We start from the raw sequence: 14,269 nt of genomic DNA, 5'->3' as shown, positions 1-14,269 counted from the left end.
CAAGACCAAAGGAGCTCTGTGAGGCCCCTGAAAACCAGTTAAGAAACTTCAGCAATAAAACAAATGACTGAAAAATAAAAGCTGCACTCACAAGGCTAAGAAATCTCATGGTAACTTTGCTCATTTTTGTCCCATCGCTTTCCTGGTACAATGCAGACAGACTGGGAAGAAACCACCGAACTACTAACTTCTGCCTTGGGATGGAATGAAAAGAGTGGCATTTGCTTGCAGAGTTCTGGTTAGATAGAGGCAGCCTGGGGGCACTGGTTTATCTCTTGCCTGAAGGAGCACTGATGGGAATAGAGGCATAGTTTGTATATCTGGTTGGAAGCTATCAAAAGCAGTGGTTGGAGCCATGGCACAAAAGAGTTGCAGGGTTACTGCAGACCTGTGGGTGTCTGGGTATAAGATATTACAGGCAGAACAATAATATAAACCAACTAAGGGCTTGAGAAGAAGTAAGGAAGAGACATTTTGGGAAATTAAGACATTCAAAAGTAGTCATATGTACAGAGGAACTGGAATTTAAAAATGTACAAGCCCCCAAAAGACCCATCTCCACAAGTTTTGAGAGAACAGGTAAATGTGGCACCACCAATGGAAACAAAGAAAGCTCCAGTAAGTGACCTAAAGAAATGGAGAGCAATAAACTGTCAGACAAAGAATTCACAATCGCCAAAACCGGTTTGGCTCAGTGGATAGAGCATCGGCTTGCGGACTGAAAGGTCCCAGGTTCGATTCTGGTCAAGGGCATGTACCTGGGTTGCGGGCTCATCCCCAGTGGGAGATGTGCAGGAGGCAGCTGATCGATGTTTCTCTCTCATCAATGTTTCTAACTTTCTATCTCTCTCCCTTCCTCTCTGTAAAAAGTCAATAAAATAGATTTTTTAAAAAAAGAATTCACAATAATCCTTTTAAGGAAGTTTTATGAACTACAAGAAAACGCCAAATAGACAAGTAAACAAAATTAGGAAAATAATACATGAACAAAATGAGAAGTTCAAAGAAGAACCAGCAACAATAAAAAAAAAACCCAGAAATTCAAAAATACAATAACAGAACTGAAGAAATTCAATAGAAAGTTTCAAAAGTAGACTTGACCATGTGACCTGAACATTAGAAATTACCCAGTTAGAGGAGTGTGAAAAAAGCCAATGGGAATTATGGGGCACAATGAAAATAAACAAGTTTCATATTGTGGGAATTCCAGAATGAGAAGATAAATATAAAGGAACAGGAAGTATATTTAAAGCAATAATGGCAGAAAAATTCCTGATCTTGGGGAAAGAAATGAACATCCATGCTCATGAAGCCCTAAAGATCCCAAATAGGTTGAACACAAATAGGGCTACACCAAGATGGATTATAATTAAGTTGTTAAAAGTAATATGTTAAGTGAAATAAGTCAGTCACATGATCTCACTCATATGTGGAATCTAATGGACAAAATAAACTGATGAACAAAATAGATTCAGACACATAAAAGCATGGAACAGACCATTAAATCTCAGAGGGAAGGGTGGGGGAGGGTGGGTGGGTGGGAAGAAATCAACAAAAGAACTTGTATGCATATATGCATAACCCATGGACACAGACAATAGGATGGTGAAGGCCTGGGGAGTGAGGGGGATGGGCTAGAAGGGGTCAATGGGGAAAAAGAGGGACATATGTAATACTTTCAACAATAAAGATTTTTTTTAAATCAATAAATAGAGCCCTGGGTGAAGATTTAAAAAAACACCCACAGTGTTGCCTGCCCCAATTTTTTTTAATTTTTTTTTAACATCAGTGTTGGATATAATGTTGAATGCCAACTGGAATTGAAAAACAATTAAAATAAAAAATAAAATAAAAATAAGTGTTGGAAAAAAAAGTTAAAGAGAAAGAAATTTAAGATCAGCAAAAGCAAAGAGAGACGTTAGATACAAGGGAACTCCCATAGGCTATGTGTGGATTTTTCAACAGAAACTTTTCAAGCCAGGAGAGAATGGACTGACATGTCTGTCTTAGTATGTTAAAGCAATCTTTTTTATTTTAATTTAATTTTTATTTTTTAAAAATACATTTTTATTGATTTAAGAGAGGAAGGAAGAGGGAGAGATAGAAACATCAATGATGAGAGAGAATCACTGATCGGCTGCCTCTTGCACGCCCTCTACTGGGGATCAAGCCTGCAATATGGAACCTGGGATCCTTCAGTCTGCAGGCCAACGCTCTATCCACCTAGCCAAACTGGCTAGGGCTAAAGTGATCTTTTATAGCACTCAAGTTTATAATTGTCTTCCTTTAGGTTTCACAGATATGTTTCAACTAATTGGTAGGTATTGTAAAATCATTTTTTATTAGTTGTTTCTGGTATATCGGGATGATTCTGATTTAGGGAGTATATGACTTTAATTAAGGCACTTGTTAACCTTACTGTGAGAATTTTACATGAATTTTCTTGATGTTAGAGATATAAAATTACATGTTTTCCAAATAATGATCTGTACTATTTTTAATAGTGTCATGTTTATTTACTGTCGTTTTTTAAAAAGTATTTTTAAAATTTGACAGGGTTCTTCTTTTTATTCTTCTTCGAATGAGCTTTTGCTTTTAAAATGACACATCAGTTTCATTATTACAGAAGTATTTAAAGAATAAAAAGCAGACTAGAATTGTTACATATGCAATGTGATCTCAATTATATAAAAGTTACATCTACACATAAGCATCTAAGAATAACTGGACAGATATGACAAAATAGTAATAGCAGTTACCTCTGAGCAATTTCTTTCTTTGCTGTATTATACTTTATTTTTTAAATGTTCCTTTTTATTAAAAAACAAGTAAAACATAAAAAATAGCTATAAAAATTACTTAGTACAACTACTGTGATCATCTTAATTCTGTATTCTGACATAGAAATATCTGGTAGACAGTAAAGGAATAGGTTGAAGATGGCATCTATTGGCCTAAATATGAATTCCATTAAAGATATTCTATTTATAATCACCTTTTTCTGAGTCTGAATGAGTTCTCGGTCCACTTTGGACATTAAAAATGAGCCACCATCATGTTCCATCCAGTAAAATTTCAAGCCCTTTAAATGTACCTTTTCATCCAGTTTTAATCTGTGGAGGAATAAAAAGAAACAGGTATGAACAAATTACTTATATATACTCACTAGTTCAATCCTAACAATTGAGTATTTGCTTTAGTGGGGCTCTCTCCCGCCCCCAGAATTTTGTGCCAGAAATAGTGATAAGCCTTTAGAATTCATACTTTCAATTAAGAATATTACTCTGTCCACATGAGAAAGGATAGCATAGAATGGTCAAGACTGAAGATGGAGTAAAAAGTCAGAAGGCTCTGGTGAGAAATTATTGTAGCCTATATAAGAATTATAACCATGGTGATAGAAATGTAATGATGTGGGAAATAATTATGAGGTAATCTTCATTGGAGATTGCTTAGACATAGGAGTAATAGAGATGGGGAACCAGGCTTTTGTGGCTGGGTTGATTATGGTACAGTCACTGGAATTGGGGAAGAAGAGAAGTAGCAAATCAGTTTTGTGGGGTTTGGAAAGAGAAAGAAAATCAGTTTCAGACACACTGAATTTCAAGTCCTTGGGATGCCCTGGATGCTGGTTAATATACACTCCTGTAGCTAAGGTGAAAAGAAGGAATTGGAGATGTATATTTGTGAATCCTCTATATGTATGGGAGGTAACTGAAGTAGCAGGTATAAATGGAGTCTTCCTGGGAGGCTGGGGAAAGGGAGAAGAATGAATTGAGCCAAGACCCTCTAGGGCAGTGGTCGCCAACCTTTCTGACCCCGCAGACCACTGGCTGGCGACCGCTGCTCTAGGGTACCAGTATTTTAAGGATGAACCACCAAATGAGATAAAAGGAAAGGGCAGAGATGTAGGAGCTGTATCAGAAGAGTGTGAATCACAGAATCCTGAGGTAGAGATTGTTTCAAGAAGGAAGGAATAGTCAATAGTCAATAGTCAATAGTCAGTTATAAGATCAGAGAACTTGACAAAAAAATTTTAGCGGCGGAAAGGTGAAAACCAGTATGTAGTTCAGGCATGTTAAAGACGTTAAGCGCCCAGTCAGTGGCAACTGACACTATACTTTCCATCCAGAAGACAAAACAGGCTGGGCGCTTAACGTGTTAACCAGTAATGGAAAAAAGATCTGAGAGAGTACTGGAACATGTGATCCGGAACATGGCTCAAAGTGTTTAATACCAAAGCAAAAAGAAAGACATTTTATCTACTTAAAGGGGAAAATGAGAAGTTAATGTCTGGGGAACTAGAAAGTTTGATGTAAGGAATTGAAGAAAGTCCCACAGATTGCATTTTCTTGGTAAAGTAGAAAGTGGGACTATTTATTGCTGCTGTGGAAAGTGTAATAAAGAGCTATAAAGGGAAATAGGCAGATTTCTAGGCTATATCAATGTCCCAATAAAAGTTTGGAAAACATGTGTGGTGACCAACAGAAGAAGCACCAGAAAGGCCTAATTTAAAGTGGGATGTCTATATATTCAAATTGACAAATGAACTACAATAACCCCCTGCTTTCATCCCCAAATAGGCCTCTCTTTGTGTAATATTTTCACACAGTAAATTATTTTTACAAACGATCTTCCCAGTTTGTGAAGCATGACATCCACACATACAAAAACCCCCCTCTCAGAAAAACAAAAGACCAATTCTGTGGTTGAGGACTAAAAGCTTCCCTCTATGTTTCTAATAAGCAAAAGGAGAAGGAATTACCTGGGCAGGAAGGAGAGAAAATAAAGGAAAGAAGCGAACATACTTTTTGATTCCAGGTCCTGCCATGACCCTCAGCATGGGGGCCAGGTCTTCAGCGTAGCGGCACATGGGACCAGTGCACTGAAACCGCTCCTGGGCTCCCTTAGCCACAGGGAACTGGCCATTGTTGGAGACCACACCTGAAAGGTTGGACACTCGGGTTAGCTGTCCAGAATAAGACATGGTCCCCCATATGAGTAGAATCATATGATTCTTAGCTTTTTCTGACCGACTTACTTTGTTTGACATATTCTCAAGGTCCATCCATGTTGTTGCAAAACGGAAACTCATAGACACAGACAACAGTATGGTGGTTGCCAGAGGGATGGGGGTTGGCGGCAGTAGGCGGTAAAAGGGAAAGGGAAAGGGAAAGGGGGCCAAATATACGGTGATGAAGATGATTTGACTTTGGGCACACAATACACTATGCAGATCATGCATCATAGAAATATACACTTGAAACCTATATAAACTTATTAACGAATGTCACCCCAATAAATTTAATTTAAAAAGACATGATTCCTGAATGTTGTATTTCATCATCATGTTTAATCTTTCTTAAATGTGGGGGGTAGAACTTCCAGTACAATATCTAACAGAAGCAGCAAGAGCAGACGTATTTTTCTTGTTACTGATCTTTGGAGAAAAAGTTTTCAGTTTTCACCAATAAATATGATGGTAACTATGGGTGTTTTCATATAGGCCTTCTTTTTTTAATATAAAAAAACTCATAGTGTTTACTATTTGACAAATACTTTTCTAGGACCTTTACAACATTAACTCATTTAATTTTCATAACAACCTTATGAAGTAGCTATTTTGGCTATACCCATTTTACAGATGAGACAATTGAGGCAGACATTAAGTATCTAATATTACATAGTTACTAAGTGACAGAATACCTAAAGTCTACCTCCCCAGACTGTTATCAATCACTAAACCAGTAACTCTAAACTTTTGGCTTCAGGATTCTTTTATATGCTTCAGAATTATAGGGGACCTTAAAGGAATTTTTGTTTACACAAGTTAAACGTATCAATGTTTAACATATTAGAAATAAAAACTGAAAAGATGTTAAAACATTTGTGTTAATTTGCTTAAAAATAATAGTAAACTCATTATACGTTAGCACAAAAAATATTTTATAAAAAACTATTTTCTAACACAAAAATATATTTAGTGAAGAGAAGGTCATTCTTTTACATTTTTGCAAATCTATATAGTGTTTGATTTAAAAAAAAAAACAACTCCTGGATTCTCAAATAAATATCTATATGAGATTTTAAAAATCTTAACAGATAATTGTTCATATTATATCAAATCAGGTCAAGTCCTGTTTCAGACAGGATATTTACAATAAGAAATCTGAAATTTTATCAATGAGTTTCATATTCTGTTATACTAAAATCCACTGGTATATCTCTTGCTCTGATTCAATTATTTTATAATTCATAATTTTGTAATACCGATCATTAGGGATTTGAAAAATATTCACTAAAATACACATTACATATTACTAGTATATTCATTTTATATTAAAAAATCCATTCACATCACCACTGATCTCTAAGGAAAGTCCTTAATTATTGCAAGGCTGTTAAGCTAATGGTGGTAGATGTAGGTTTTCCAAATTTCTAATTTTTGTTTGTAAAAGGTTCTTAAAATGCATGAGTAAAAGCCCAATCCAAAGTAAGAGATAGATAAATTAATCTGTTATATGTATTTAAAAAGTATTTTGTCCCATTTGACCCAGTGTTCCCACTTCTAGGAATATATCCCAAGAAACTAGAAGCAGCAATCAGAAAGGATATATGCACCCCTATGTTCATAGCAGCACAATTCACCAGAGCTAAGATTTGGAAACAGCCTAAGTGCCCATCAGCAGATGAATGGATTAAAAACCTGTGGTACATCTACACAATGGAATACTACACTGCAGTGAAAAAGAAGGAATTCTTAACCATTTGCAACAGCATGGATGGAACTGGAGAGCATTATTGCTAAGCAAAATAAGCCAGTCAGAGAAAGATAAATATCACATGATCTCACTCAACATAAACTGATGAACAAAAACAGATCCAGAGATAGAGAAGCATCGATCAGAACATCAAACTCAGAGGGAAGGCAGGGGAAGGCGGGGGTAAGGGGGAGAGATCAACCAAAGGACTTGTATGCATGCACATAAGCCTAACCAATGGACACAGACACCAGGGGGGTGAGGGCATGAGTGTGTGGGGGGGTGGGGGGCAATGGGGGGATAAGGACATATATGTAATACCTTAATCAATAAAGAAAAAAATTTTTAAGAATAAAAAGGTAAAAAAAAGTATTTTGGAAATTTTTTATTCATAAGAAAAAAATGACTGATGGTTACCAGAGGGGAGGGCGATGGGGGGCTGGGTGAGAAAGGTGAAGGGATTAAGAAGAACAAATTGGCAGTTACAGAATAGTCATGGGGATATAAAGCACAGCATAGGGAATACAGTCAATAATATTGTAATAACTACGTATGGGGCCAGGTGGATACTTGAAATATTACCTGAACTACGTTGTAAAGTATATAATTGTCTTACCACTATGCTGCACACCTGAAACTAATACAAGATAATATTGAATTTACACTGTCATTAAAAAATTTTAAAAGGATAAATGAATCAATGAAAAGAGTCAGGAATGTATTAAATATATAAATGCAAATTGAACTGCTTGAAGGTGCAAAAAGTAGCCTACTGCATGCACTTTTTTTACCTCGCTTTTTCTTACTTATCCCTATGGTGACATGAATTTTTAGTGTCTACACCAGTGATGGCGAACCTATGACACGTGTGTCAGAGGTGACACGTGAACTCATTTTTTGGTTGATTTTTCTTTGTTAAATGGCATTTAAATATATCAAAGAAATATCAAAAATATAAGTCTTTGTTTGACTATGGTTGCAAATATCAAAACATTTCTGTATGTGACACGGCACCAGAGTTAAGTTAGGGTTTTTCAAAATGCTGACACGCCGAGCTCAAAAGGTTCGCCATCACTGGTCTATACTGTGGTTGTTGAAACCAGAAAGATTAAGAAGTATCAAGTATGACAGCAGCATCAGGGTAGCATAAGTTGTTTTTATTTTCTTACTTTTTATTACAACTCATTAGATTTTGCTTAACTGAACAAAATTGCCTCTGCACCTTATACCAAGGGACAGGGAAGTTTTCTAACCCACCTCTGCATCCAAAAATAAGCAATAAGAATTTGGTAAGGACTGTGGATCCAGGAGAGTCAATGAGGACGCCCCATTCTAACTCACTGTGGTGTGTGTGTGTCGGGGGGGAGGGGGCAGGGGGCGACCTGGAGAGTGCAAACCTGGGCGGATGCCCACTGGCAAGACAATTTGTGGAAGTCCAGGTAGGCTGAGAGGAGATTCCAGCAGGCAATTGATGCAGGGGAGAGGCAAGATTGGGTGCATAGAAAAGGGAGAAACGCATTAGGCAGTCCCCCTTTCCCAGGGCAACACTGCAGCAGAAGTGATCACTCCAGTAGAATAAGTGTAATACTGTGACCTCATCCACCAAGAAGGAGGAAAGTGATGAGTGACTGCCTTGTTACCCCAAATGTGAGAGTGTGGCTGGAGAAACCCATTTCTATCCCGCAGCACCCACATTTTTGAGGAGGGCCCTCCATGACGGGGTGGTGGGGGAGAAAGGGAAGGAATCTGATAAGAACAGCAAAGGGAACTGAACACAGTTCCTGTTGTCAGCTTCAAGACTTCAGCAGGAAGTCTAACCACAAGCCTCTAGGAGTACCCCCCATTTGAAGATATACCCACAGAGCCTGCGGGCACTACCAGAGCCCCAAGTACTAAACCAACACCTAACCCTATTTTGCTGCTGTCTCCTTGTGTGTGCTTCCAAATGCATCTGCAAGAACAAGCTCCGATAGAAAAGGTCAAAGTCAACGGACAAGGAAGGACCACAAACTTAGCTATCGCACCACCTTTGGGAATATAAGAGACAGGTTTCCAATAACCAGCCTGGTGCATTGCAAGGGGGGGGGGAGCCCTAAAAACAGCCCTAGCTGGTTTGGCTTAGTGGATAGAGTGTCAGCCTGTGGACTGAAGGGTCCCGGGTTCGATTCCAGTCAAGGGCACATACCCGGGTTGTGTGCTCGACCCCTCCCCCCCAGTGAGGGACATGCAGGAGGCAGCCTATCAATGATTCTCTCTCATCATTGATGTTTCCATCTCTCTCTCCTCTCCCTTCCTCTCTGAAATCAATAAAAATATATATATTTTTAAAAAGCCCTAAAAACATAGTTAAGTTGGCATCTTCTACTTCAAATGAGAAAGCAGTACATACATACAAAATATTTAAAAATCAAGAAATATGGCATCATAAAAATAATTATTATCGAGAAACCAACTTAAAGGCCTAAAATATTATAACCTAATTAATAAAGTATTCAAAATAGCTGGTATAAAAAAATTCAACAAGCTATAGAAACTCAGAAAAACAATGAAATCAGGAATAGAATGAATAAACAGAAGGCTTTCTTTACCAAAGAGATTTAAATAATAAAAAAGGACCAAACAGAAAATCTGGATCTAAAGAATTCAATAACTGAGATAAAGAATGATGGGTAGACCAGATAAGAAAAGAATAAATGACTTGAAATATAGAAATAATAAAGTTTGATTTGGAGAAGGAACTAAGATTTTAAAAAAGCAAAGAAGGCCTATGAGAGCTATTGTTTTCATTGAGAAAGGCAAATATTTGATAAATGGGGTTCCAGAAGGTTAAGAGAAGGAAAAGTTGGCAGAAAGTTTACTTAAATAAATAATAGATGAGAACTTCCCAAATGTGGGGAAGGACTTGCACATAGAAGTCCATAATTCTAATAGAACAGTCTATTATATCAATGCAAAAAGACCTCCAAGAATATCATAATATAACTGTCAAAAATCAATAATGACAAGAGTATTATAGGTAGGTGAGGAGCCATTACAATTGTTACTACAGCAATGCATGGGGAACCATGAGAGACTTTTATGAGCAATTATATGCCAACCAATTGGATAACCTAGAAGAAATGGGTAAATAAAAAGAATCTTGAAAAACGCACAACACTAGAAGTATCATGCTTCCTCATTTCAAAATATATTATAAAACTATAGTAATCAAAATAATGTGGTACTGGCCCCAAAACAAACACAATAAATGACTGAAACAGAATTTAGATTCCAGAAATACACCCAGGCTTATATGGTCAATTAATCTATGATAAAGGAGGCAAGAATACACAATGGGGAAAAGAGAATCTCTTCAATATGTGGTGTTGAGAAAAATGGACAGCTACTTGCAAAAAAAATGGAACTAGAGCACTTTCTTACACCACATACAAAAATACATTTAAAATGTATTAATAGTAGACTGTAAACCATAACATTTCAAGAAGAAAACATAGGCAATAAACTTTGACACTGGCCTGTGTAATATTTTCTTGGATGTCTCCCCAGACAGAAAAATAAAAGCAAAAATATACAAGATTACAAAAAACTGCCCTGACGGGTGTGGCTCCATTGAGCATCGTCCCACACATCCAAAGGTCACTGGTTCGATTCCCAGTAGGGGTGTGTATAGGAGGCAGGGCACATACCCAGGTTGTGGGTTCAATCCCCAGTAGGGGTGTATATAGGAGGCAGCCATTTGATGGACCTCTCTCACATAGATATTTCTCTCTCTTCCTCTCTCTCTAAAATCAACAAAAATATATTTTAAAAAAGATTACATAAAATTAACAAACAGTGAAGGAAAACATCAATAAAATGAAAAGTCAACTCACTGAATGCTAGAAAATATTTGCAAATAATATACTCAATAAAGAGGTAATATAAAAATATATAGGGAGCTCATAAAATTCAACATAAAAACAATCAATCCAATTAAATATGAACAGAGGATCTGAATAGACATTCTTTGAAAGAAGACATACAGATGGCCATCAGATACTTAAAAAGATACTCAACATCACTGATCATCGGGGAAATGCAAATAAAAACCACAGTGAAATATTACTTCACACCTGTCAGATTGGCTGTTATAAAAAAATAAAATAAATAACAAGTATTGGCAAGGAGGTGGAAAAAAGGGAACCCCGTACACTCTTGGTTAGATTGCAAACTGGTGCAGCCACTATGGAAAACAGTATGATGATTCCTCAAAAAACTAAAAGTAGAACTTACATAGGATCCAGCAATTTCACTACTGAGTATCTATCAGAAGAAAAAAACCCCCAATAATTTGAAGAGACATGTATACCCCTTATGTGCAGGTTTACTTATTTATTCTGAATTTTGAATTTGTCATCTGCCAAATAGGTATAATTTCTTCCTGAAAGGTTTACTGTAGAGAATAAATAATTAAAATTAGTCATGGTAGACAACTTGTAGAGTACCTGGCACAGAGCTGATGCTCAATAATAGTAGCTATTTTTAATATTGATAAATATATATGACCATACTTCTAGGTAAGATTATCCTGGTAGGTACCAAATTTCTGTGTTGCTATGAATCATAATATTAATATTATTACTATATTAATATTACCCGGGGAAGGTTTGTGTCCAAATATGCCATTGAAGAATGCAGGCATTCGAATGCTGCCACCAATATCAGAGCCCACACCAATCACTGAGCAGGCAGCTCCCAGGGTACAGCCCTCACCACCTATGGGAAATGCAAAATACTCCTTTATAATAAATAAATTAGATTACTATTTGCAAATAATGGTTATTACTATACTTGCTCATATACTGACCTTTACCAGAGATCTTTATATTCATACTGGAGGCCGGGTGCATGGATTTGTGCACTGGTGGGGTCCCTTGGGCTGGCCTGCGGGGATTGGGCCGAATCCATGCACCAGGCCTCCGACATCCCCTGAGGGGTCCCAGATTGCGAGAGGGCACAGGCCAGGTCGAGGGACCCCACCAGTGCAAAAATCCATGCACCGGGCCTCTAGTATGCATATAAGATCTTTGGTTAATCTCTTCCCACCCTCCACCCTCCCCGCTTCCCTCTGAGATTCATCAGTCTGTTCCATGTTTCCATGCCTGTTCATTGAACGTCTGCCCCCTGGTGGTCAGTAAGCATCATAGTGGTCGAACAGTCAAATGGTTCAAAGGTCGAATGGTCACTTAGGCTTTTATATAGATGACTGAGTTACTTTCTAGTGTACCTTCATTAGATTTTATAAGTTGAGGAAACTGACGCACTGACTGCACCTTCATTATGTTACCAAGGTCACAGAGCAAAAAACTGTCAATGTTCTCTTTGGCTCTAGCTTAAGCACCATATTTTACTAACCCACATATATGCCTTTAGGATTGATAAAAGCCATGTAAATTCTAGTCTCTAATATACTCTGATATTTTCCTCCTACATCACACTTGTTGCTCATTCTTAATCTCCTTTGCTAGATATGCCTCTCTTTTTAACCTTGAAAATGACAAAGCTCTATCATGAGCCCCAATTCATGTTCATCAACACATACACCTTGGCTTTTTTTTGCATCCATTCTAATAGGTTATAGTAGACTAGATACTGTACCATGCTTATGATGATAACTTCTAAATTATTTTAAACCCAGATTAGTACTCTGTCTTATATAGGCTACTTGACAACTCCATTGGGTGTCTTACAAACATCTTAAACATAACATGTTCAAAGTGGTATTCTTAAATCATGCTGCCCCCATTTGTCCTTCTTCTTCCCATTTTCTCCATCTGAATGAATGCCTGTACCATCTCTCTAGTCAGAAACCCTACTGATTTTTACTTCTCTTTTTACCTTTACACCCACCTCTCCATTACCAATCTATCATCAAGTCATGGCCGATCCAGTCTACCTTTAAGATATATCTTGAGCCGAAACCGGTTTGGCTCAGTGGATGGAGCGTCGGCCTGCGGACTGAAAGGTCCCAGGTTCGATTCCGGTCAAGGGCATGTACCTGGGTTGCGGGCACATCCCCAGTGGGAGATGTGCAGGAGGCAGCTGATCGATGTTTCTCTCTCATCGATGTTTCTAACTCTCTATCTCTCTCCCTTCCTCTCTGTAAAAAATCAATAAAATATATTTTAAAAAAAAAGATATATCTTGTGTCCCATCTACTTTTCTCCATCTACACAAACACTAGTTGAATCCACTATCATTTATTTCCTGGACAACTAAAATAGACTTGTAATTTCTCGATTTGCTTCAGCTTTTGTTCCTCTACATTATCTGACCTGGACAAAACTTTTTAATTTCATCACTAACTCCTCTCTGTCTTACTCACTACACTGGGTTTCTTTCAGTTCACTGAACACACTAAACATGTTCCCACCTCAGGCTTTTGCACTTCCTGTATTCTGTAATTAGGATTATTTCTGCTTGACCCACTACCCCCACATCCACTGAATGGTTAGCTGTCTCTGATCCTCTGGATTTCATCATAAAAATCACCTCCTTAGAGAGGATTTCCATGACCATATCTGCTATATTCCTGTACTTACTGGATGGAGTTCCTGGCATACAGCACAGTTATCAATGCTTAGTATACTTAGAATATTTTTATCACCTTTGTCTCAGGAAGATGAAATTCTAAAGTTAAACAAGCTTCGCTAACTCACGTTTTTCTTTCTTTCCCTTGTGCCCTCTCTCTCTCTCTACACACACACACACACACACGCGCACGCACACGCGCGCGCACACATGGACCAATAGTATGAATGTTCGTTGCCTACATTGCTCTTCATCAATCTATGACAAGTTCTGTAATTGCCTTTACCATAAACACCTAATTATGACTTTCCCAGAGGTTTGTGCAATAGTATCTGTACCCCCTCCTCAGTGACTCACTAACAGATGTTATACTCACCAGAACTTCCACCTACAATATGCCGTAAATCATACGGGTTGTTGGATCGGCCATAGACCTTGTTACTGGATTCATACCACATGCACAGCTCACTACAGTTGGTTATGCCCAGAGGAATGGCACCAGCTTCCTTCAGATATGCCACTACAGTGGCATCTGTTTTGGAAATGGCATTACGACGATTCACAAGGCCAGAAGAATTAGGCATTCCTGTAAAGTCCACAAGAAAAAGAAGTTAAGCCCTAGCCAGTTTGGCTCAGTGGATAGAGCGTTGGCCTGCGGACTAAGGGGTCCCAGGTTTGATTCCAGTCAAGGGCACATGCCCGGGTTGTGGGCTCAGTCCCCAGTGGGGGGGGGTGCGGGAGGCAGCCAGTCGATGGTTCCCTCTCATCATTGATGTTTCTATCTCTCTCTTTCTCTCCCTTCCTCTCTGAAATCAATAAAAATATATTAAAAAAGAAAAAGAAGTTAAAATATTAAAATATTATATAAAAATAGGAACAATTTACTGAGCACCTTCAATGAACCAACCCAGCTATTGTGGGTGATTTGCTTAGTACTG

At 37.9% G+C, this 14,269-nt stretch overlaps 1 protein-coding gene across 1 annotated transcript in view; it reads right to left on the bottom strand.

The window, feature by feature from the left end:
- The window catches only part of FAAH2 (fatty acid amide hydrolase 2), a 47,936-nt gene that overhangs the window by 17,053 nt on the left and 16,614 nt on the right, over window positions 1-14,269 (bottom strand). The window contains exons 4-7 of the mRNA XM_036304962.1: window positions 13,708-13,917; window positions 11,397-11,516; window positions 4,809-4,944; window positions 2,996-3,113 (exon numbers count right to left, since the gene is read on the bottom strand). Coding sequence (XP_036160855.1) covers window positions 2,996-3,113; window positions 4,809-4,944; window positions 11,397-11,516; window positions 13,708-13,917 — 584 coding nt within the window. The remainder of the gene's footprint in view (window positions 1-2,995; window positions 3,114-4,808; window positions 4,945-11,396; window positions 11,517-13,707; window positions 13,918-14,269) is intronic.

This window comes from Myotis myotis, unplaced genomic scaffold (assembly GCF_014108235.1).
Source record: "Myotis myotis isolate mMyoMyo1 unplaced genomic scaffold, mMyoMyo1.p scaffold_m19_p_4, whole genome shotgun sequence".
Lineage (NCBI taxonomy): Eukaryota > Metazoa > Chordata > Mammalia > Chiroptera > Vespertilionidae > Myotis > Myotis myotis.
Note: the sequence above shows the minus strand (reverse complement) of the source record. Positions and strands in the feature narration are given on the sequence as shown.